The sequence below is a fragment of the Miscanthus floridulus genome, chromosome 9 (genome assembly GCF_019320115.1).
Source record: "Miscanthus floridulus cultivar M001 chromosome 9, ASM1932011v1, whole genome shotgun sequence".
Lineage (NCBI taxonomy): Eukaryota > Viridiplantae > Streptophyta > Magnoliopsida > Poales > Poaceae > Miscanthus > Miscanthus floridulus.
In genome coordinates this window covers 65925346-65950738 of record NC_089588.1, presented here as the reverse complement: position 1 = coordinate 65950738, position 25393 = coordinate 65925346, and the positions used below count along the sequence as shown (strand labels likewise).

The 25393-nt window shown below is 44.0% G+C and overlaps 1 protein-coding gene and 1 pseudogene across 1 annotated transcript; one reads left to right on the top strand and one right to left on the bottom strand.

Annotated features, from left to right (window-relative positions):
• Positions 1 to 1507: 1507 nt before the first annotated feature.
• LOC136480042 (protein NRT1/ PTR FAMILY 1.1-like) lies at positions 1508 to 22295 on the top strand (annotated as a pseudogene).
• A 207-nt stretch (positions 22296 to 22502) lies between these two features.
• Positions 22503 to 23527, bottom strand: LOC136482089 (uncharacterized). The gene is made up of 3 exons (XM_066479339.1): positions 23286 to 23527; positions 23025 to 23059; positions 22503 to 22858 (listed from the first exon to the last, which is right to left on the bottom strand). The coding sequence occupies exons 1-3, from the start codon at positions 23455 to 23457 to the stop codon at positions 22730 to 22732; spliced, it is 336 nt and encodes a 111-aa protein (XP_066335436.1). The 5' UTR covers positions 23458 to 23527; the 3' UTR covers positions 22503 to 22729.
• Positions 23528 to 25393: the final 1866 nt, after the last annotated feature.

Here is a 25393-nt window from a genome sequence, read left to right as displayed (position 1 = left end):
TTTGTTTTCTTTTCCAAGTTTTCATAACTGGTCTTGGTCGACCAGGACTCGTAGTCAAGCATCAGGTATAAATATTGAACCCCGGCTATTGTAATGGACATCTCCAACGATCAACACAAATCAGTACCTTTACTTTTTGGCTTATGCCACCCCTTAGGAGTAGGAGTAGAGTAGATTTTGATGAGTTCTTTAGCAAGCAGGGTTATGCTCGGTTAGGTCTGATCTTTGGTTTGTTTGTAAGTATCCGTCATGACTTGTATCATGTTTGTAAGGCTGCCCTCGGTTAAGTCTGATCTCTTACAAGCTTGGTATAAGTTAGTTATCGTTAGTTAATTGTAATGCTGCCTTCGGTTAAGTCTGATCTTGCCCAATTAAGGTTGACATAGATCGGCTTTATATGTTTTTGAATCGTCATCTTATCGCATTACATTGTTTACATCTTGCTTTGATGATGATTCTGGCTACCCTAGCCATTCTATTCTGATCTTGATCGAAGATTGCATGTGGTCAAGGCAAGTTTAGCCCTAGGTAAGGCTTGCTAGCTAATGAGATCTGGTCTAGAAGTGCTTTTATGGCAACATCGGTTAGATTTGCCCCCCACTGAGCATCATAGACCGAAAATCATCAGGTAGTAAGCCTCGCTTATGGCCAAGCATAGTCTTCGGCTGCATGCTATGTCTACATCAATAATTTAGCCGATCGCCTGTGCTTCCATGATCATAGCATGTTCCCGTGATCTCGTTAAGCATTTATAGATCTATAAGCTTTGAAGGTTTAATTTATTATCTTTATCATGGCTGCATAGGTTAGATATGACCCCCATTGTTAAAGGTAGTAGATTGGATCTGATAGGCGTACGGGTTTATACACGTCTAATGGCTGAGCGGTTGCATGCTATGACCCTTCTTTCACTAGAATCGGCTATTTAGCCGATAACCTGTCTTTTGAGAATATATATTGGCTCTTTATGTGCTTTTTACATGTTTTTGTCATAGTTAAAAGCTAGTATGTTTCTCAATCAAATCATATGATTTCATACCTATCATTTGTAAACCTTTTTGCATGCTTTCATGATAATTGGTAGGTTAGATCTATTTAATTGAGTAACCAATGATTGTCGATATGCTTGTTTTACTTATCATGCATCATGAACATACTGGATATCGACTCTTTAGTGGATAGCGTTGTCTCACTGGCCACTTGGGCACACATTTGGAACTATCTGGACAAACGACCGGCATGTTCCACCTTAAATTACTAATCAATCTTGCTCCCTTATCAATTGTAGGTCAAATTTATTAGCATGCCCCCAAGGTCATGACCGTCCAGTCCGGTGGTGCCCTTCCAAAGCCCAAAGAGAAGTTCAGGATCTACTTCGTGTGGCCCCTCACCGGCGTTGATCATTGTGTTCCTGGCTTCAATTTTTTGGCGTTGACAACTCTCCGTCACACCCTGCACAAGATGGGCACCCCACGGAGCAGCCTATGCCCTAGCAAGGCGCCGTTCTATGGGATCATCTCAGGCAAGAAGTCATGTCCCTCGGGCACATCCTATCACCTTCGGCCAGCCAGACAACTTCCGCAAGGAGCCACTAACCTTCGTGGTGGTTGACTTCCCCAGCGTCTACCATGCTCTCCTAGGCCAGCCATGCTTTGCTAAGTTCATGGTTGTCCCCAACTGCACCTACTTGAAGTTGAAGGTGCCCGGCCCCAAGGGAGTCATCACCGTCGAGGGTAGCTTCAAACAAGCCTATTACTGCAAGCAAGACTATGTCGCCCAAGCTGCCACACTGATCGCCCCTTGTGCTCCCGATGGTCCCAGCCGCAACATAGGAAGGGCACCGGTGAAGGAAACAGCTAAGGCAGTGGTTGCACTCAACCAAACGAGCATCAGCAAGGTGGCCAAGGTTCCTGGTGGCAGCGATAGCTCGATTGGCCCCTCCATCCAGGCACTCGACCCACAAGAATGGATTGACCCAATCGAGGTGAGTTCTGACCTTTCCCCATGAGGGAAGCCACCGCTAAGCCATCTGCCCAGAAGTGCCGCCTCCTGAGCCAGTACCTGCATGTCGACCTCCTTCGTCGGCCTACCTCTCCAACAACAAAAACCAAGATAAGTCCCGTCCTCCCGACCTTCTTGCTTTGCTTGTTTTTGCTAATGTCTCCTTTATCCTGAGTGACCCCCACAATGGCTTGGCCATGCCAAATGATTGACTAAGCTAACCATGTGTTGCCCTCTTCGAAGGAGGACCGCAGCAGAATGCCCCCGAGCAAGGCAAGGATGGGACAGACAGAACGGGAGGATCGAGCGAGAGATCAGCAAAGCGATAATAGAATGACCCTGAACGTCACGTTACCAGCTATGTCCCCTTTCCCTTCTATTGTGTCCATTCATCAGATCACATGGCACACGATGGTATAGGGCCCCCCATAAGGGGTATCGTCGAGGGTTCCAAGGATGGCCCACCAGGCTTTAAGGCCACCCGAAGCATCCAAAGTTGCGAGGGACGTTCAAGGTTGGGCAATAGAGGCCTTAGCTAAGCACTCAAAAGCAAAATGGTGACCCAATGAGGGACGCAGCGAGCCCCCGAGCACCAATATATAGGCTCAGGAACTATACAAGTGGCTTGGTCAGGATGCCGAGGATCTCCCCTCTAGGGCACATGACTAGGGCATGGAACGACCGTAAACCTAGGGTTCTCACGGACTCAATCGCAAGCAGCACGGGCGCGATGATCTTGGCCACCAAGGCCATCATCATAACAGCCCATCCTAATGAGGGACCTAAGTCTCTGAGCACGACTCATGAGCAATGAGATTACAAATGAAAGTAATTTCATTTTATTAATTGGGAACGACCCGATTACAATATACGGTAGCAAAAACCGCTACACACACCACGACCATGGCAGTGAAAGCCATGGCCACTTGATCAGGACTCCTGACCGAGCTTCCATGGCACACAGATAGCCATAATGAAGGTTGGGCAGGCCACCCGCCCCGTCGGTGCTCAGGAGCGCACTGAGGTTGGGGGCACCTCCACACCCACTGACCTTCCCCTTAGAGCCATCAGTTCCTAGCCGAGCTCACTGGCACAAAGGCTAATGAGTCCCTAGACCACTGGCTCTTCAACTGATAAAATGAAAGGACCCTAGCAACCCAAGTCAATGGGATCCTTCTATTTTCTAGGGAAGGACAGTGGGACAGAGACTAGATGGCCCTTGGCGCAAGAAAAGCATCGGCACTGGAGGCTCTCAAAGGGGGACCAGTGGTCACCTAGGCCACCAGCCATGCTAGAGATGCCAAACTCCCGCCTAGTGCTGTAGTTCTGCATCCCCCTCCATGCCACACCATCGACTTCCCTTTGCTAGGATCCTTCAACTCTCGTGGGAGCAATCACCCGGCGGATGAAGCCAGGCTCACTCGAAGGAAGGCGTCACACTTCATCATCACCATGGCCGCTAGGAGTTGGATCTGAGAGGAAGAAGAGAAGGAGATAGAGGAGGGATAGAAGGTGTCATGTCCCCATGGCCCCCTTTTATATCCCTAGTCAATGGGCTATGAGCGGCTCTGGGCCCTCCAATCAACCATCGATGGCTAAAGAGGCCTTGGGGAACCGGCCAGGCGCCCCTTCAATCCTCGTAATGTGCTACAGAGCGGTTGTATGATGAAGGCTGCGTAGTAAAGATAGAACCAAGAGGATGCCGACAACGAGTTAAGTCCCCGCTCCACTTTCCACCACGTGCACCGCCCACTCCGTGCATGCCTCCTCAAGGGACTTGAGGAGATCCGACTCCCCTCGGTCCCACCAGCCACCATCAATGGCCTAGATTCATGCACACCAAGTGCTATGGCTTCTCCTCCAACAGATCTGCTCCACGTGGCCCAATGTCCCACCTCCCAAATGAAGTGGGGCGGCATGGGAGTGCATGCCACAACTCCTCTACCTGGCATGGCGCCACAGGCGCCATCAACCGCCTACGCAAAGCATCAATGGAAGGGACATGCCTAGAAGCCACCACGCTTGCTAACAAGGAGGCCACAACAATGGCCTTGGGGCTGCGTCGGCTCGCTTGATGGAGCAACTTGATGCCCCGATCGACGGGCGCTTAGGCGGCAGACCCCTAAACCAACCAACTCCCCGGAGTTGGGTCGGGAGCTGTTGAATGGTGGGCCTAATGAGGGTCCCTCGTCTGAGCTCGGTGTGCTACCCATGCCCTGACCTGTGCCACAGAAGGTCAGCCCAAGAAGGCCAGCCTAAGAGGATCAGGGCCTGCTACCGAAGCCCCAAGAAGGGCGTAGCATGCTAGGTGATCAGGTGGCCCCGAGCCAGAGCCCAGATGCTTTCGATCACCCGACCCACGACAGGCTCCGATAAAAAAGAATGGTGCCCCTAGGCCCAAAGTCAGAAACTCCCGGATGAGTTCTCCAAACCCTCACTCGGGCCATAGACCTACGTGACATAGGACCAGAGGAGGGGTCAGTACCACTACTGCTTGGCCCCGATAGCTAAGCACCCCCTTTACACCGGGAAGAGGGCCCCACACAGGGCATCGCATTCTCATCAGCAGAAGCCATCCCTACCATGGCTAGCTCGGTCACTAGAAGATTGAATTCAGCCCTTCATCGCCATCACGAACCAGGGCAAGTGAGGTGTTAACACCTGTAGTGGCACACAAAGACAAAATCTGCAAGCGCATGGGTATCAAAGTAGTTTTCACCTAGAGTATTATCGAGTATCGTATCCATGGGGAAACGTGTGTGTTGTCTAATAATTAGTTTGTCCAGGTATAGCAATCAAGGTTTAAGGTATGAGTAGAGAGGATTCCTATGGTTATGACCCTATGCAAAGCAAGGCTTATGATTCTAGTGTTCACTTCGGGATGCCACTTAGATGGTAAAGCACCGCTAATAGATAACTCTACTGACACAACTATGGTCCTACTAATTTAAGAACCTACTCAATTCAGAGTGGACTACAGAGGATAGATAGGGCTGTCACCACCCACTACTACCATGCAACCAGGGAGCCGGGAGCAAACATAGGTAGCCGATAGCCTAAGCACCATGCTTATGCTAACGATTACTCCTCTAATCCAGCTAGTAAGAACTAGAGTACTCAAAAGAACTGTGAACCCATGAATAAAAGAGCACAATACTTACTTTAAACAAAATTCAATTACTAGAAGTATCTTAGATGTAGACTTGGAGAAGCCTAGATCCGCCCAAGTACAAGTTGTAGAGGTAGCACTAACAGGCCGATACTTCCTCCAAACTCTTCCCTTACTCTCTCTCTATTGTGTACAAAGAATATATCCTAACTAGAGGACTAATCTCTCTTGATGCCCTGATCCTGAGATGAGGATATGAATTAGGGTTTTAGGATGGCCTTAGGGAGGGGGTAGGGCTACTATATATAGGGGGAACCATCAATTCGGAGCCCTCAGATCAAACCAACTTAAAACAATGACGTAGATTTGATCTTTAAGGCGGTGGGAAACCGACGTACGAAGGAGAGACCGACAGGTAGACCCACTAGGCTGGCCAGCCCCACTTGGCAGCCTCTCAGCTCGATCTTCAGTGGAGAGTCTTCTGGAGTGTTCTAGAGTCTTCCCAACTCGGTATTGTCGTGGATAAACATGATTTGCTTTGTGAATAGGTCCTCCTTGATGGTTTTCTAGTTAAACCATGCTGAAAACGCAGATTCACCAAAACTCATGGAATTTGTTAGTTTAAACGCCTAAACCTATCTTGGTGATTAGTTTCATGCATTTATACAAGTTATATTAATGGTTTATGATAAGTGTTAACTACTGTCAACAAACTCCCCCACACTTAACCTTTGCTCGTCCCTGAGCAATGCTAAACTCAGCAATGGATCAGGAGTTGCATCAATGCTTTCACACCTCAAAAGTACACATGTGTTCAAACAAAAATTCTCATCCAGATTAGAATAAACTGATCTGACTTTCAAACTTACCCATATTACATTCAACCATGGGGCTTTTTAGCCTTCACTTGGGTCTTGAGCAATTGAAAGACAGAACAATCAAGTGAAGCAGTAAGTCTCAAGTTCTTTGCTCAACCATTATTCCAGAGTTTTTATAAGTTTTCAAAATAAAACTCAGAGATTCCATTGTATGACACTCTCAAGTCTCTCAATATATGTGGTATTTGTGGATCCTCACCAAGGCAATAATGATGTTATGCCTTTTTCTTTCCTATAACTAAAGCTTATGTGGAGTTCATAGGTAGAGAGAAAGCTAGAGCATACTTGCAATGCATATATTATAAAGTCAAACCTCGAATCCAAAAAGAAATGAGTCATACAATCAAATCAAGTTGTGCATGTGTGTGGATATATGAGGTGGATATATGTTGTGGCTAACCTAATTCTACTTTGCTCCTTGAAAACATATCTCTCTCTTGAAACTTGGAAATATCTTTGCGAGAGAACAAGGCTATCTTATTTATCTCTCTTTTTTCTTTTCAGGTGGGCATCTGAGTACCCATTGTTTTCAATATCTCGGACACTTGTCCATTTTTTTCTAAGATCTTTTTTATGAATAACTTTTGCATAGCCCCATGTCTCTTTTTTGCAATAAAGATTTTGAGAGATAGCAACAAGAACTTGGAGCGTTGATTTGACGGATGGAAAACCTAACAAGCATGTTTTTTTTGTATTCACTCCTAGTGTAGGAGCAAAACATTTTTGGGTGGATCTAAATGTAATGGCATGTTTTTGTACCTACCCTCAGTTTAGGAGTAGAGCATATGTGGGTGGTGTGCACGTGATCTTGATTTTAAGAGCATGACAAATCTCTCATAAGGGTCAACAAAGCTTGACAAAACTCAATGCAAAAGCAAGCAGCATATATGTGGAAGTTTTCCTAGCCTAAATAACATGTCTGGCTCTGGTAGAAATTTAAGCTTTGTCATACAGGAACTCATCATGTAGCACTTTTGTGTTTTTCAAAAGATAAATCTCTATAATTTTAGTGTCACTTGGAACAAGATAAACAGCAGCTCAGACCTTCTCATCTCATATCCGTTAATTACCTAGACTTAGATCAAGCATATGCTACCCATGAGTTTTAAGTTTAGAGTAAATCCTTATATCAAAACAATCTTATCCAAAACTCGGGAGAATTCAAGGCTGAAAACTGGGTACATGAAAAGAATTATAACAGCGCAACTATTCATCATTTCCATTTTAAAAGATTATATTCAGAGTCCATTTTTATTTATTTAGCTCTTAAAGGAAATTAAAACAAACTAGACACACTGTTTTTATTTTATTTTCATTTTTTACTATTATAGGGATAACTATTTATTTTGTTTTTAGTTTTACAATTTTTATAAAGCAAACTAAATATAATAAAACAAAGGAAGAGAAATACTTAGCTAGATACACGGGGGTGCCTCTCCCCAAACTGGTTGATGGTAAACTTGGCCAAGGTCGAAGTGCAAGGCCAGAAGACCCAAGATAGGTTGACCTACCTTTCTCATGGTTCTTTCGTCGTTTGTCGATGCCGTGCTTTTCTTGGGAGGTTTGCCTCCCCCACACTTGAATTATGTTATCTTGCATAAACAATATGTGGAGACAAGCACCAACAAACGACTAGAGAGATCCTAGCAATATTTTAGTCGAATGTATAGATAGCTGAGCAGGTAAACATGGGGTTTTAAGGTTATTCACAGAGTAAAGAAGAAGAGGTGAATTGAAAATGTTATTTAAATTCTATAAAGTTAATTATATCCAATTCTTCTTCTAGCAATGTGTGTCATGGAAAACTTTTAAACGATGACCATTTACCTTGAAAAGCGTACCTTCATCATTTTGAAGTGTGACTACTCCATGAGAGGATGCGCTAATTACCTTGTAAGGTCTTTTCCATTTGCTTCATAGTTTCCCATGTCCAAACAACTTCACCCTAGAGTTGAAAAGCAACACCTTGTCACCTGGTTTGAATTCCTTCTTTTTCAATCTTTTGTCATGCCACCTTTTCATCCTCTCTTTGTACAGTTTTGCATTATGATATGCCTTTCTCTCGCCATTCCTCTAGCTCAAAGAGTTGCATTTTTCTTTTCTTTTCGGCTGCTTCAAAGTCCATGTTCCACCTTTTTATGGCCCAGTGATCTTTGAATTCCAACTCGATAGGTAGGTGACATGTCTTCCCGTAGTCAAGTTGGTATGGTGACATTCCAAGAGGTGTTTTGTAAGCTGTTCTGTAAGCCCATAGTGCTCCATGTAACTTATCCTTCCATGTTGTCCCCATCTCATTAACGGTGTTCTACATAATGTTCTTGATTTGTTTGTTTGACGTTTCTACTTGTCTGCTAGTTTGAGGATGATATGGTGTCATGATGTTATGATGGACCCCATGATCGGATAAGAAGCGTTGGAACTTCCTATCAATGAAGTGAGGTCCTTCATCGCTAATTGCCATGCGAGGAACTCTGAAACATGGAAAGATGGTCTCTAAAAACATCCTCTTGGCGTTATTCGAATCTACAGCTCAACATGGTAAATCTTCAACCCATTTTGAGACATAGTCGACTGCCACCAAGATGTATTCGCACTGCAAGGATTTTGGAAATGGCCCCATTTAGTCAATTCCCCAGACATCAAAGAGTTGTAACTAGAGGTTGGTGGTGAGTGGCATGGCGTCTCTTGCATTGATACTCCCATGTTTCTAACACGGAGTACACCTCCATATGAAGTCTTTGGTGTCATCATACATGGTTGGCCAAAAGAATCCACTTTGCCAGATTTTTGAATAAGTGTGGAATGCCCCATAATGTACTCCATATGGTGCTGAGTGAGCCCAAGGGCAGGCTAGGCCTGAATGTCCTGGCAGCTGGTTGTCCCTGATTGTGCGGCGCTGATCGAACCTATGACATGTGTACCTGAGTTGTACCAAAGGTGACCTAAGACTACCTTGGCGCAGATATGTCTAGGTTTGTGTTAGGAATATTGCCCAGCTGGTGCAATCAATTCGAATCGCCATCTCTCCCGGATAGTGAGAAACTTAACTGAGCTTCCTTCATTCGTCGTAACACTAGATAGAACATGATGGTTATGATGATTATATGATAACTCGGATATGGTTACTAATGTTTGCTTTAGCTTAATCAAGTAATTGCTCTAGAATTGGTGCATAGTTAGCCATAATAAGCTTCACTAAACTTGATGCTAAAATATTGACTAAAATATTGTAAGTAAGGACTTATGGTAGTAATGCTCTTTTTTGCAAAGTTATGCTATCCAACCAGCTCCACTAAATAAGCCTTGCATACCCTTGAGAGTCTTTTTATTTCTCTCCTGTCGGGTAAGTCTAGATGAGTACATTCGAGTACTCAAGGTTTATCCCACCATGTTGCAGGTGAAGTTCTTGGCCTGCTGATGATGGTGGCTAACTGCTAGTGGGCTCGACGACTCTATATTTATTTCTTGTCTATATGCTATTGTTGGAGGATGTTACTTATGCTAGCAGTGTATTTGAAACTTATGCTATTGAAATCATTTTAAAGCTATGTTGTTTTAGGCATCATACTTGTAAACTTAGCAACATATTATTATTTGTGAACTCAATTGTAAGGGAAGAAGCAAGGTTGATCACCGATCTTGTTCCTGAAATCTCTTATGTGAGGGAAGAACCAAGGTTCATCACTGAGGCACCCCTTGCTATCATGCCGCCACCAAGCTACACTACTAGCTGGTAGCACTAGCTTGAGGACTATAGCACATTCCAAGGCGCCCCTTGGTGTCGCCAAGGAGAAGAAGGCGACACAAACAAGACCAACCACCGGCACCATCGGCCTCAAGCAAAAGGCATCCGAAGTTAGCGGACCTAGCAAACGGTCTCTTGTAACACCTTCAGGCAATACGGTCTCTCGTGCTAGCTCGTCCATGCATACTGCTAGGCCTAGTCTCTCCTACACCATGGTAGGTCTGCACAAACCTGATGGAGGGTATGGGAAAGCGCTCATGCGTAAGCTCGCTAAAGAGCCGATGCGCAAGCCGGCTATGTCAGGAAAAGAATCGACAGAATCCTCAAGCGCGTCCCTTAGGATCAAAAGGTTTAGAAAGCTTTCACCAATCAAAAGACTCACAGAGCAATATGAGAGTAGTGATGAGTAGGATGCACCTTCCAAGGGTCCTTCCATCGCCTCTCTTAGCTCCGAGAACGCTAGCCTACGAGAACTCCTTTTGGGCCTGAATGACAGCTTAGCCTCCTACCTCACCAAGATTAGAGATCTAGTCGATGACATCACTAGCTTACACTTCAAGTTAGACTAGAAGTTAGCTAAGGTGGCTAAGGCAATAGGAGTGGTAGATGCTTTAGATGAACCTTTCTAGGCCACTCCTGCTAAATAATCAGGCGCATCTTTATCTTTTTAAGTTTTCCATTCCAATCACTTTGAATTACAATCATGTAATGCGCCTCTCATTTTGATAATTGAATAAAGTTATTAGAAATATTTTGTTGCACTTGTTTTCTTGTTTTTTTGTTGTCAAAATAAAATAGGTAAGAAAACAAGTGTGGGAGGCACTACACTCACCTCCGACTCAGTTGCACAAATGATGGCTAAAATTCAAACTCGGTTTGTGCAACTGTCACTCTCTCACTACGTATATAATAGAAGCTTTAAAAATAAATAAAATTTTAAAATAAACTAAAAAGAAAATGCCCCATCTCCATGTCTTCCTATGATTAAAAATTTGCATACTTTTTATTCCTTGCTAATATTCCAAACAACTTATAAACACTTATCATAGGGAACCCACTTTATCTAAATAATTGACGAATGAGATATAGTAGGATGACATGACTCTTGCTCATTCTTGCAAAGTACTTGGGGTTTATTTTACAAAACAAAATTCAAAATAGCATGTTCCTTGAATGATGTTCAAATACCTACCAAGGCCATATATGATCATACATGAGAAAACCTTTCACATATGACTCTTACTTTGTATTGAGTTTGGTCAAGTTCTAGGACCCCTGTTGAGAGATGTTTCATGCTCCCAAAATCAAAACTCACATACACGCCACAAATAAACAGCTATTCCTACACTGGGAATATGCTAAAACATGTTTCCATCACCAGCATAATAAATACTACATGCTCTAGAATATGATCTCACTAGCATATTTCTTATAAAGAGACAAATAGGCTATGCAAAAAGTTTTCTGAAAAAAAGAGGGGACACTTGAAGGTCCCAAAAGCATTCAAAAAAATGAGCACATGAAGGCTCATAAGAAAAAGCTAGCCATGTCTCAAAAAGAAAAGCTAGAGATCATATCAAAAAGAGGAGTATATTTCCACAAAAAATTCCACACACTTACATAGTTTTGATCTAAGGGTATGACGCCTTTCTCCGGTGAGGTCCGGGATTTGACTTTACAACACATGCAAGGTAAGTTGCCACAACTTTTTTCATCCTGACCCAAAAGCTCCATATAAGCTTTTAGAAGTAGGATGATAAAGAGAAGGCAAAAAATTCAAAATATGCCTTGGCAAGGAACCACTTACAAAAGTGAGTGACTCGAGAGAATCTTTTAAGGAACAAATGTTGTCTTTATGTTTTCAAAACCATACAAAAACTGAAGTTTCTAAGCAGGAATAGAGTAAGAGGATTTGAATCCAAGTTGTTCTATTTTTCAATTACCCAAGATATTCTGGTAGACACTTGGAAGTTCACAACTTCAGGTGAAGCTTGGGATGACCTGTATGTAGATTTCAAATCTAGGAGATGAACCTGCTTAGTCCTTAGAACTTTACTCGAGGATGAGCAAAGGACTAAGTGTGGGGGAGCTTGTTGGCGGTACTTAACTCGTATTTCTACCGCCAACTTTTAGACAAAATAAAACAAATGTCAAAGACCAAAACTTAGAATTAGGGCTTTTAACTAACATTCTCCACAAGTTTTGGTATATACATGTTTTGTGGGACATAAGTATGGAATACATGCCAAAATGCACAATCAAGAAAGGTGCAAAGCACATTTGGGCCAAAAGAACACAAGGCAGCCCATCTCACTCCAAAACCAGACCAAGCACCAGCATGATAGGAGCCAAGGTCCACCCAAGAACCCACCTAGCGAAGGCAGTGCGGGGTGGCACCAACTAGGGTGCGGGCACACCCTGGGTGTGGCCGCACCCCCTTGCCACCTCTCAGGCCCTCCCTTCGAGAGGCGATACATTAAATGCCCCAAGGATGGTTGCACGGGTGCTTACCAAAAATATATCACCAAACCATCATACTCAAGCTATAAAAAGAGGCCCCCTCTCACATTCACATATCATCATGCACATTGGAGAAGAAGAATGGCTACACACATTCCATTATCTTCTTAGCTAGACTAGTTAGGGAGTGAGAGAGGAAAGAGTTAGAGGAATAGCGGAGTAGCAGTTCCCTCTACTTCTTGTACTCGGCAAGCCTTGTACATAGGGTGGATAGAGAGTCAAACTTGTCGGATCCTCTATACTTGTACCTCTATGATCATCTTACTACTTGAAGTAAGACGATCGTGTTCAACTTTGGTATTGATTTCTTAAGCAAAGTTATCTTGTTACTGCTTACTTGAAGGTTCGTCGTTCGTCCTCATGGTGTGTGCTCAAGTAGAGAACTCCTGACAAACATGGAAGTTCCTGGCCAACGCTAGAGTAGTGACTGATAGCGTAGACATGGTGTCTAAGCTAGAAGTTACCTTCGTTTGCCTCATATCCTCCGGTTGAGGCATAGGCGGCCGGTGGTGATAGCCCTATTCATCCTTCATAATCCCCCATGTTTGGATATGGCGTAGAGCTGTAGACCGACATCACCTAGCAGACCAGGTGCAACTCGGTGCCCGAAGCAAGTCTTTAGTGGCAAGGATATCTTTGACGAGTATTAGTCCTTAGATGAACCTCACTACCCAAGTTATCCTTCTTCCTTTTCTTGTTAGGTGAACTAGCTAAGAGACTTGCACATCCGTTCCTTTGGGAGAATATGATACCCTGAATACTTCTAGGTGAAGTGATACAATGGTGTATCCGTGCACTTGTGGATTCCTTCTGCTTACGCTAAGAAACACCAACAATAGCCTAACACGCAAAGTGTCAGAACAGAGCAGCCTAACGACGCCTAGGGCTTCTTTGGCTCCACGACACCGCCATAGTCCATAGAATGCCGCTGCAAGACCCTCTTGGATTCCGGCACATGTAGACCATAGGTTCAACCCCCCAAACCGCCATGTACCTGACCTATCTCGATATATAAGGGATAAGGTTGGATCCTAGAGGGCGGAGAAGACAATCCAAGACAGATCATTCCACTCCTCATTGATCCGCTCCTACTCAGCACCGAGAGTAGAGCAACCCAGAGAGGGGCACCGAGAGCTCCTCCACCACACCCATCGTCTTCTTCCTCTCCAACGAGGGGAAGGCTCCACCGGTGGTGAGGCGACCTTAGGATTAGCACCAAACTAACCCCCTACCAAATCTCTCTCTACCTCCATTGCACTTTGTTGTAACCCCCGATTTTGGGAACTTTTGTGTATAAGGATCATCAGCTGCTGGATGTAGGGCATCGATCGGCCCGAACTAGGATAAACCATTGTGTTCCCTCTATGATTCTTGTGTTCTTGAGTCCACCCAAGCCACCGGAGACACGTACTCTAACATCGACTCGAACAACAATGCTTGCCGTGGTTCCGATCCCACGACACTATCTAAGGCCGAGACCTATAGACTTTCACAGTGCTAGAAAAGCATCAATCTGTTTTTGGCTATTCACTTCAAGATCTAAAAGGCATTAGCCCAACTCTTTGCACACACCGTATTCCCATTGACCCTAACACAATCCCATCTAGGGAACCTCAATGATGACTTAACAACACAATGCGGAAGTAGTAAAGAAAGAGGTTTTAAAACTCTTGCACATAGGAATTATTTATCCAGTTCCTTTTAGTGAATGGGTATGTCCTATGCAAGTAGTCCCTAAGAAAGGTGGAATGACAATCATTCAAAATGACAAGAATGAACTCATACCCCAACATACTGTCATGGGCTAGAGGACATGCATAGATTATTGGAAGCTAAATAAAGCTACGAAGAAAGATCATTTCCCACTACCTTTCATAGACGAAATGTCAGAAAGATTAGCCAATCATTCTTTGTTCTGCTTTTTGGATGGATATTCGGGTTATCACCAAATTCTCATCCACCCCGATGATCAAAGCAAAACCACTTTTACCTGTCCATATGGAACCTATGCCTTTAGACGTATGTCTTTTGGATATGTAATGCTCCTACATCTTTTTAATGATGCATGATGTCCATCTTTTTTGACATGATCGAGAAGATCATGGAAGTCTTTATGGACGATTTCTTTGTCTATGGCAAGACATTCGATGACTGCCTAGAAAACTTAGATAAAGTCCTGCAGAGATGTGAAGAGAAGCACTTAGTCTTAAACTAGGAAAAGTGCCACTTCATGGTCAGAGAAGGGATAGTACTAGGCCATAGAATGTCGGAGCGTGGGATAGAAGTGGGTAAAGCAAAGATCAATGTGATCAAGCAACTTCCACCTCCCACTAATGTTAAAGGGATTAGAAGCTTCTTAGGCCATGTCGGCTTTTATAGAAGGTTCATAAAAGATTTCTCTCAAATTGCTAGACCTTTAACTAGCTTGCTAGCAAAGGATATTCCTTTCAACTTTGATGATGAATGCTTAAATTCCTTTCATATCTTAAAAAGGCTCTAGTTTCAGCTCTAGTCATACAACCCCCTGACTGGAGCCTTCCTTTTGAAATAATGTGTGATGCTAGTGATTTTGTTGTTGGTGTTGTTCTTGGTCAAACTAAAGATAGGAAACATTATGCAATCTCTTATGCTAGTAAAACCTTAACAGAACCACAACTTAATTACACAACCACTAAAAAGGAGCTTTTAGTTGTTGTCTCTACAATAGACAAATTTAGGTCTTACTTAGTAGGGGCTAAGGTAATTATCTATATGGATCATGCTGCTTTGAAATACTTCCTTGCTAAGAAAGATGCTAAACCCCATTTCATCCGAAGGATTTTGTTACTCCAAGAATTTTACTTTGAAATAAAAGATAAAAAGGGAGTAGAAAATTTTGTAGCAAATCATCTTTCACGTTTGCAATTCTATGACAATGAAAACCTTCCCATAAATTATTTTCTACATGATGATACTCTTCTTAAAGTTACACACAAATCCTTGGTATGCAAACATTGTTAATTTCATAGTCACCGGCTATGTCCCACCAGGTGAAAATAGGAAAAAGTTGCTTTACCAAAGTAGAACCCACTTATGGGATGACCCTTATCTCTATAGAGTCTATTCGGACGGACTCCTTAGAAAGTGTGTCCCTTTAGAAGAAGCCACTAAAAACATAGAAAGATGTCACTCCGCTGAATATCGAGGCCATTATGGAGCTTTTAGAACACATGCAAAAATCTAGCAAAGCAGTTTCTTTTGGCCCTCCATGTATGAAGACACAAAAGACTTTATTAGATGGAGTACTTGATGCCAAAAACATGGGAACATAAACACCCGAGGTGCTATGCCACTTACTAATAACCTACAAGTAGAGTTATTTGATGTTTGGGGAATAGACTTCATGGGACCTTTCCCAAAGTCATATGATTCCGAATATATTTTAGTGGTCATTGACTATGTCTCAAAATGGGTAGAAGCTATACCCTACTGAGCAACTGATGCTAAGCATGCCAAAAAGATGTTTCAAGAAACTATCTTTCCTCGTTTTGGTGTTCCTAGGATGGTCATTAGCGATGGAGGCCCTCATTTCATTGATAAAAAACTTTAGACGCTATTTGACTCACCAAGGAATCCAGCATAGTATAGCCACACCTTACCATCCTCAAACTAGGGGGCAAGCAAAAACCTCTAATAAGCAAATTAAGAACATCCTACAGAAAACTATAGAGGAAATGGGGACAGGGTGGAAAAATAAGTTGCTCGAAGCACTTTGGGCTTATAGATTTGCCTATAAAACACCCATTGGTATGTCCCCATACCAACTAGTGTACGGGAAGACTTGCCATCTCCCCATAGAGCTAGAATTCAAGGCTCACTAGACCATTAAGAAATGGAACATGGACCTAGAATTAGCGGGGCAAAATTAGAAAATGCAAATCTCTGAACTACAAGAGTGGAGAGAAAAGGCTTATCATAGTGCCAAACTTTATAAAGAAAGAATTAAGTAGTGGCACGATAAGACAATCAAGAAAAAGGAGTTCAACCCCGGAGACAAGGTATTGCTCTTTAAATCAAGGGTATGACTCTTTGGACATGGGGAACTATGGAGTAAGTGGAACGGGCCATATAAAGTAATTGCCACTTCACCCCATGGAGCCATACGCTGGAAAAGCGATGAAGGTAACATTTTTAAGGTGAATGGTCAATGCTTAAAACTTTCTTATGAGCCTGACACGCAAGAATTAAGAGAGGTAGACATAGTAGAGTTTATAGCTTTCTAACAATTATGTCAACCTTGCATGTTTTCTTGATTAGGAGTGGGCGCTTAATAGTCTATATTCATAAAAAGGCTATAAGACCCATCCTGGCGCAACCGAGGCAAGGGACGGGCGAGGGCCACTTGGGCCACGTTGCCCAGAGCCCTAGGCCATCGCCCAGTACCCTCCTAGTGCCGCTCGACGTCCAGGTGCATCCCCTCTTATCCCATGTGCCAGGAGATGATTATCCTTGGCATATCCGCCTATATCCCCACGTGTTTATCTAAGATTCCAAGTGATTCTCGCGATCTAAAGAACAAGAAAATCATGGTAAGCTTAATCCATCTACTTACCGCCCTATAAATACCACCATCTGTTGATACTTCTTAACGACTAGTGGAACAATTCCGTAAGTGCACAGAATTATCACGTAGCACTTCGCTCGGTGAGTACCGAGTGTCGAATTTATATTTTTCCCACAGGAAGGCGGAAGTCTAGAATTTATATTTAGGTGAGGATTGCTAAGGGAAAGCCTAAGTGTATCTGAGGTAGGTAAACGATAATAGTGGTTGAGTGTGAACTACCTAAACTAACTACTAAATAACAACCTACTCTAGAGATAGCTAGGTGGGAGGGCGAGCGATTTATCTTTCAGTAACTAAGGGTAAACTAATGACTAGGAGAAATGTGCTAGTACTTCAGGGCACAGCCCACCTACCAACTAGGAGAGTTAAATAGCCAAGGTATGCCACGAGCCCTACAATTTAATAACTAGACCTAACGTGGTGAAATACAGAGCATGGACAAGGCTATCACCACTTGCCACCTACCACAATCTATCCGGAGGCCTAGCCGTATCCACACGTAATCTATAACCTAAGCACCACGCTTAATCTATAAACTTACTACTTCGATCCGAGCTCCAACAAAATGAGATCAAAGGACCCTAACTAGACGGTGGAACCTGGTACTAACGAAAAACTACTAATAATGAGATAACCTATGCTACCAATGCCAAACAATAAGCACCTAAGCTCACTAATGATGAACAATAATGAACAAACTTAAGTAAAGCAAAGCAATAATACTACAATAAAGTACTAAATAAAGTAAATGCTAAATGAAATAATTACAAAGGAGCTATACCAGACCTAGAAGACTCTTCCGGACTCCAAGAGAAGCTCCACTCTTGCTCTACTCCACCACTAGACTACTTCTACTACTAAGCTACTAAGCTAGAGAGCTTGAAGAAGCTTGGAGAGCTTGGAATATGAATGGGCACTTCTCCACCGAGCTCCACACCCTCTATTTATAGTGTAGAGTAAGGGGGTACTTGTAGGCAGCCAGATGGTCGGTGGCCACCCTAGGGCACTGGGCGGCAACATAGGGGCACCGAGCGGCCCTAGGATGCACCGCCTTTGCATCCTATGGTGCTAGTTGGCTCCCAAAGGTGGTTGTAGGAGTGGCATGTGAGGAGATTTGGACAGGAGGTCAGTATGGAGGCCGGTTGGAGGCCTCCAAGCCTATCAGGGTTGGCCGGTGGATCTGCGTCAACTCCATCTCCTCCATCGGTGCAAACCAACTTAGATCAATGCTTAGCACTGCTTCTGGAGTAGCGTCCATGGATCGGTAATGTGGTAGGGCCACTTGGGGGGCTAGGCGGTGTGGCATGTGGGCCCTTGGCCACCCTGCCATGTCCACTTGCCTCCCAAGTCCATATTTGTCACCATTTTGGCCCATTTTTGCTAAAATTTCTTGCATACAAATAATTCTACAAGCACAAGTCAAACTAGGTGAATTATAAACAAAATTCAACACATGTGATGATGATTTACCTCACTTTATCATACTTTTTGGTGGAATGTTGATGGTCAAAACAGGTGTTAGTGACCATCAACACCATCCATCTCTTCCATCTCCACAAGCATTTCTCCCATCCTTCTACTTCCAAGGCATAGTCTCTCTATCCTTTCCATCATGGGTAGCAACTCTCCAAGAAAGAGCACCACCGCTCTCAAAGCCAACCGCGCCCTCATCGACGAGATCGACCAAGAGGAGGTCCTAGACGTGGCATCCCTAGCCTATGCCACACCACCGAAGAGCCCAATAGGGTCTCCGCCTACCAAGAGCCCAAAGGGAGCCCCCATGGTGTCGCCCGACGTCCTAGGCCATCGACCGGCCCTGGGGAAGCATCCCCTCAACTCTTCTCCACCCAGGCATCGTCCTCCATGGCTGGACTTCTATGGCAAGTAGCTACGCAATGACCAACCGCCCTATCCTACTATCGGGGAGATTACCCCGAAGAAGCCTGTGACAGTGTGCCACTTCCCAGCGCCGCATCTTCCTACGCCCACTCCAGACATTGAGCAACGCGCCATGGTGGTGTCCAACAAGTCGAAGGACAGCCTCTATCTCACCACTAGTGGGAGCACTCAGAGCACCACCCCTAATCCCAAGAGGGTGAAGTACGAGGTCACCGGGCGCTAGCTCCCATCAAGGTGCTATGATAAGGTGCTCATCTGCCTAGACTCAAGTGATGCTAAGGCAACGGACTAGTCGCTGTCTACCCCCTCCATGCGCTACCATTCGACCCCTCCACCCATTTGCAAAGCACTAGGAGAGATGGAGCATAGCGACGACGAGAAGGTGGAGCTCACCCTTGAATGGCTCCAGGCTCAGCTGAATGCCCTCAAGGAGGAGAACCAGACCCTAGGGGAGAGGATGGTGGATCAGGAGCTCTTGTGCTTTGATATCAAGGACAAGATGGAGATACTCCACAAGGGGTGCACCTCGAAGATTAGGCACCTAGCTAAGGCCATGGGAAACAAGCACCTCTATGAGGTGCCTCTCCCCTAGATCATGTGGCCACTTAGGTTTTTAGAATTAGGCACTCTTAGGTTTATATTTGTTTTCCTTAGTTCATTTTAAAGATAGGTCATGTTAGGTTTGCATTGTTTGTGTTAGATTTGTTTTCCCTTAGTTTAGATTACAATCATTGTAAACAGGGCCTAAAATAAATAAAAGTCAAAGTTAGTCAAATTTGTTCTTGTCCTCTAGTGTTTTCCCACCCGTAAGACTTTGCTATTTTACTTGTTTGCTATTATGAATAAAAGAAACAGATTACCGAAGAAGATAGTGTGGGGGAAGCCTCCTTCCTAATCTTGGCGGCATCCCACAACCACGAAAATGCCATCACTGAGATACACACCTGCCATGCATCACACCGCGCGAGGACCAACATGTGGGGGCACCGGCCCATCGCCCAGCGGCCCCACACGTCGGCCGACGTGGCAAGGCTAGCCCCTGGGCCCACCTTGATCCACCACGCAGGTAATTTTCATGTTAAAATTAATTATTTCTGCCTCTTATAATCTATCTCACAACAAAGTATCACCTTGGCGCTGCAAGCAGCGCCATCATCATCTTCGTGTGCGGCTGCAAATTTCTTGCCAGTGTGCGGAGCCATTGCGTCTGACACACTGTTAGGTCGCTGCCTCATGGTTACACTGACACTTTTCTCCTGCACAATTGTAAGAGCACTGAACAATCCCTTGGCCCTTAAACAACTGAAATTCATCAATTTTCAATTTAATGTAAATTAGGAAAAAAGGTATTTGATTCTTCTTTTCATGTTCCACTCAGGGGACTACACTTTTGTACTTGACATCGGTGATTACACGCTTGACACCGCCGGAATGCATCCAACCAAACCAAGCCTGTGCATCACCTACTCCGATTCAGCTACTTGTGTTGTGCGCCTCCCTTGGTTTCATGGCGCTCGTAGCGAGTGGCGTCCGCCCCTGCTGTCTGGCATTTGCCGAGGATCAGATTGCGCACTGGGACACCACAAAGAAGGACCGTGCTCTCCGGGGTTTGTTCAACTGGTACTGCGCATCCGTGGGGTTCTCGCAGATCGTGGCCGTGACTGTGCTCGTGTACTTCCAAGACAAGATGGGCTGGAAGGTTGGGTTCATGGTGTCGGCTGCCATCATGGCGTCTGTCACACTCCTGAACTTGGCGGCGTCATCATTCTACGTGAAGGTGAGGCCACAGAAGAGCATGTGGGCTGGCTTACTGAAGGTGGCTGTTGTTACTATCTAGAACCGTGACCTTGTGCTGCCAGAGGCAAATCATGGTGCTCAATTCCATTGTTTAACAGGTTCAGCACAGCTGGTTCCATCAGATAAAATGAGGTGATTGGCAACTTATCTCTGTTCCTAGTATCTTAATCATAATATTACTAATTGAGGCTTGTTTCGGTGGTTGGAAAGTACTACTTGTACTTTAGGGTACTTTCTATTCTTATTCTGACAAACAATTAATTCGAGAAAGAAAATTAGTAAAATTAAATTAATGGAGAGAAGGGTAGAGTAGTAATTAGAGGAGCTTTGACCGCACATGTCCACACCACATTCAGCCATTTCAGTTTCATGGAGAATACCCTTTCCCGTTCACCTCGCACGGAAGCGCGGCCGAGAGGAGTACTGCCAAGCTGTATCTGTACAGGATGAGGAGAGGTAGAAATTGTATTTGTGCAGTATCTGTACGGATTGTGGAGGAAGTAAAATTACTAGAGTACCTTTTATTTTTAAATAATATCTAAAAATCACCTAAAAATTTATAGGTATGGTCCCATATGTTTGGTACTGGTCCCCCGTGTTTTGGTACTTGCCAGTAATTTTTTTGTGGTACTTCTTATTTTTTCACGGTCCGATCTAAGCTCATGGACGGTCCACACTTTTTATAACCACCGTAAAACTTGTGTACCTATAATTCTATATATCATTTTTTTTCCGTGAAGTTTCTTGGTACCCCCATATAGTTTCGATTAGCATTTTTTTTCAAATGAGTTTATGCAACATCACATAGGTTCAGTTAAGGAATATGACTAGGGTTTTAACTTAATTTTATTCCAAACAAATACGATCATTCAGGTTTTTGAATAAAGCTTGCATGGTGAGGACCCGTCCAGGCAACAGCACAAACAACGACGGTCACGACAGCACGAGCTCAAGAAGCACCTGCACAGTGGAGCAAGTAGAGAACCTCAAGTCTGCTATGAGCGTCATGCCCATGTGGTCAGCCATGGTGATGTCGTTCCTGCTGCAGAGCTCCTCGTTCGGGTTCTGCAAGCAGCCACCATGGACCGTCGTATCGGTACCACGAGATTTCAGATACCAGCGGGCTCAATTTCTATCTTCAAGATCCTGACCTTCACGGTGTGGTCAGGCTGCTACGACTCCTACATCCTCCCGGTCCTCCGGAGGATCACTGGGCGGCAGCGCGTGCTCACGCTCAAGCAACGCATGGGCATCGGAGTGTTCCTGGCCGTCGCCTCCATGGCGGTGGCATCGGCGGTGGAGACTCCTAGGAGGGAGGCCGCGGCGAGGCATGGAACCCCGCCCTTGTCTGCCCTGTGGCTGGCGCCCCAGTACGTTCTCATGGGGCTGTCGGGCGCGTTCGGCGCCATCGCGCAGATCGAGTTCTACTATGCAGTGCTCCCCAAGTCCATGGGCAGTTTCGTGCTGGCGCTGCTTATTTTCTTCGGAGGCGGCGTCGCGAGCATCATGTCGACCACGATCGTCAAGCTCGTGAACGTGGTCACCAGCAAGGGTGGAGGTGCGCCTTGGATTTCTGACGACCTGAACCAGGGCCGATACGACTGCTACTATGAACTGCTCGTGGTTCTTGGTGCCGTCGACCTGGTCTACCTCGTCATTTGCGCTAATGTTTTCCATGAGTCGACGCAAAACATGACACTGGAAGCTGCTGCTGATGGTGAAGCCGAAGAGTTTCGAGGCTAGCTCATGCAAGTGTTTGTTTCACATGTTGGTATGTCGGGCTGCAGCTAAAAGCATTTTAGCAATATATCTTCCCTGTTGTGAACAATAGGTCAGATTCATATATATTGGAAATAAGGATCCTTGATTCCTTATAAATAACCAGGTGTTGTTAGATAAAGAAGAACCAACTTTATGGCATTCGGATCAAAGATCCAACACCAGAACACATACTTAAGAACTGAAGCCGAGTACATTCAGTAGAGGCACCAACGCCAGATACTACACAAGTTATATACATTCTGTACACGACTATTTCTATGTGCCATCCATATACTAACCATGTAGTATCACACCTCAATCCTCATATGACATCTATCTATATATATAATATATATACTATTAATTAATAAGTTTAACCTTCAATTCGTGGTACGAAGAAGCCAAGCAGCAGTGAGTCAGTTGGGTATAAGCTTGAAGCGAGGCTTGGAAAACGCCGGAGTCGGATCGTAGCGCCCATAATCATTTGTCTTGACCATATCTCCTGAAGCCGTTGCTCCCTTTTCAGAGGCAGCAGTGGAATGCACCTGAATTAGACAAAATGGATATAATTAGTCTCTAGTCGAAGAAGAGTCCCTTTGGGTTTGGAAGATCGTTCCCAAACTTAATTAATAATATATGGATTCGTAGATCGATATAAGCTCTCAGGAAATTCCATGAGAGAACTTTGCTATTCTCCAGTCTACTACATACCTTGTGATCCTTTTCATCCGCCAACTCCCTTCCTCCTGCAAAAGCAAATTATAGACGACTAATGAATCAAATCATTCGCTTTTGCATGCCTGAAAAACATATTACATACTTCCAATAGTACATGTTGATTATATTTTGACAAGTTCTTCAGTTTATTTTTTTTCTCTTTCCGTAGCTCATACAATTTAATGAAAAATAAGAAAATTATAGAAAATAAAGATAACAATCGATTGAACAGGGAAATCAACCTGCGGTGCATACCGATCGAAATCGCAGGCAAAACAATAAGCAGAAGAACAAGTACCAAAACCCTGTTTGCTTTCTTGGAACTCATCTTGTTCCTTCTCCCTCTCGAATCCTTCGGGTCCTTGAGCACTGCATCAGAACAGTGTATATCCAGATTTATATAGCTCAGCTGTGCTCCACTGTCCATTCATAGGATTATTGGTGCGCCCGAATTGTCCCATATAATAACAGAAAGCAAAAGGTAAGGTGGAGATAATGCTGAGCACTTTGCCTTCATGGTTTCTGAGTGTGCAGTCAGTTGCTAGTGCGGTGCTAACATGCTACTCCCTCGAGGCGACCAGAAAAGCAAAAGGAACAATGCGTCAGTGGAGCGCCTGATTGCTCCGTTTCTTTAAGCTGGTGTATCCCTTCTCTACCGCTGGAGGAAGGGACATGGAGGCGGCCACTTAAGGCTATATACGCAAGCACCGTGGAAAAGGGTGTGCCAAAAAAATGCACTGTGGTTTCCGGGTCATTGAGCAGGATCAGTTATTAATCACACTTCATTGCGTTCTCGTGTCAAAAGGCTGGACCGAATCTCATGCACTAACCAGGCCCCATTGGGAACAGAGAAAATTTTTCGTGTTTCTGCGTTTTTTATGTGAAATTTAACTGATTTCTATGAAATTTCTGTATAGCTACCATTCATGTGTTCCAAACAGGCCCCTAGTTTGTGCCTAATAGAGATGGAATCAGATCGAACACGCATGAAATCAGATTCGAATAGCACCTTTTACCATATTTTAATTCGAATTCGGATACGAAATCACTACTATAGAAACGATTTTCAGCAACGGAGTCATTTTTAGGCAGAGCCGGCCCAATCAGCCGCAACCTCTATAATGGATGGCAAAACAAGCTGCCTCTGAAGATGCATTTATAGAGGTGGCTTCAAAGCCAACCACCTCTGCAAATAAATCTTCATATGCGGCTAGTATGTTCGTCTATCTTTGAAAATCGCACCACTTTTATAGACGGCTAGTAATAACAACCGCCTCTAAAGATACATTTGTTGAGGCGACTGTATAATACTCCATGGTATAAGTAGCCGCTCCCCTTCTTCCTCCTCGAGAAAAATATTGCAATCCGAAGAGGAAGGAAGGTGGGCCTCGGGCCACCTCCCAAAAATTGTAAATCTAAGGGCATAAGGTTTTGCTTTTGATTTGTTTGGTGGAGGAGACGTGGAAGGAGATGCGAGTGTGCGCTCCCTTCTGTTATGTGGGCGGGGATAGCGCTTCCATTCCGTTCTATTACGCGGCCGAGCTGAGATCTCGGATGGTTCCTGTAGGTGGAATCGGATGGTTGGGAGCTATTTCCAGACGCGTCCTGGGGCTAGACGTCCGGGCGCTAGCTGCACCATAAAATAAATTATAGATTTCAAATTTTGTAGAAGGGATAGATATGCATCATTATAGGAAGCTTTTGTTCGAGATGAGATAAAGAAAATAGTATAGAGACGATAAAAAATTTCGAAGGTTTTTTCTTTTAAAGTTTGTCGGTCAAAATTAGCCAACTTAAGTCATGAGTATAAATGAAATTTGTTTTTCCTTTTTTTATGAAAATTAATGCAAGACATAATCGAATTTCTATCTATTTGCATTACTAGCAAATATGTTTGTGCGTTGTAACGGGAGAAAAAAACTACTAAACATTCATGCAAAACGATAACGTAAATGGTACATATCTACTTATGTTTTTTGCTTTTTTTAATTTATTTCATGATGACCATGGTATCCATAATATAAGTTAATGCTGACAATAAATAATAATATCCTATTAAACCTGCATCGAATTAAAATACACCTTAATATATTTCTCCTTGCGTTGCAAAGCAGCATAATTATTTAGATATAAATATATCATAACTTTGTAGCTTTTTCATACTACCCATGTGTTTCTATGACTCAATATCGACTTTTGCTTTTTTGACGCATCATATCAACCTCCATTACTTTTTTGTCAATGTGTCATGATTGGTCGGTCCAACAATGATTATGATGGGAGATCTCTTGATTTTTCACATGGCAGTCGTTGTCAGGAATTACATAAATACATTTATTTAGATTTCATTAGTCAATAATCTA

Coding starts and splice junctions, on each gene's coding strand:
- LOC136482089 (XM_066479339.1), bottom strand. CDS start 23,457: ATGGACAGTGGAGCACAGCTGAGCTATATAAATCTGGATATACACTGT. Junction 23,060..23,285: donor TTTGCCTGCGATTTCGATCG/GTATGCACCGCA, acceptor TTGCTTTTGCAG/GAGGAAGGGAGTTGGCGGAT. Junction 22,859..23,024: donor CGGATGAAAAGGATCACAAG/GTATGTAGTAGA, acceptor TGTCTAATTCAG/GTGCATTCCACTGCTGCCTC.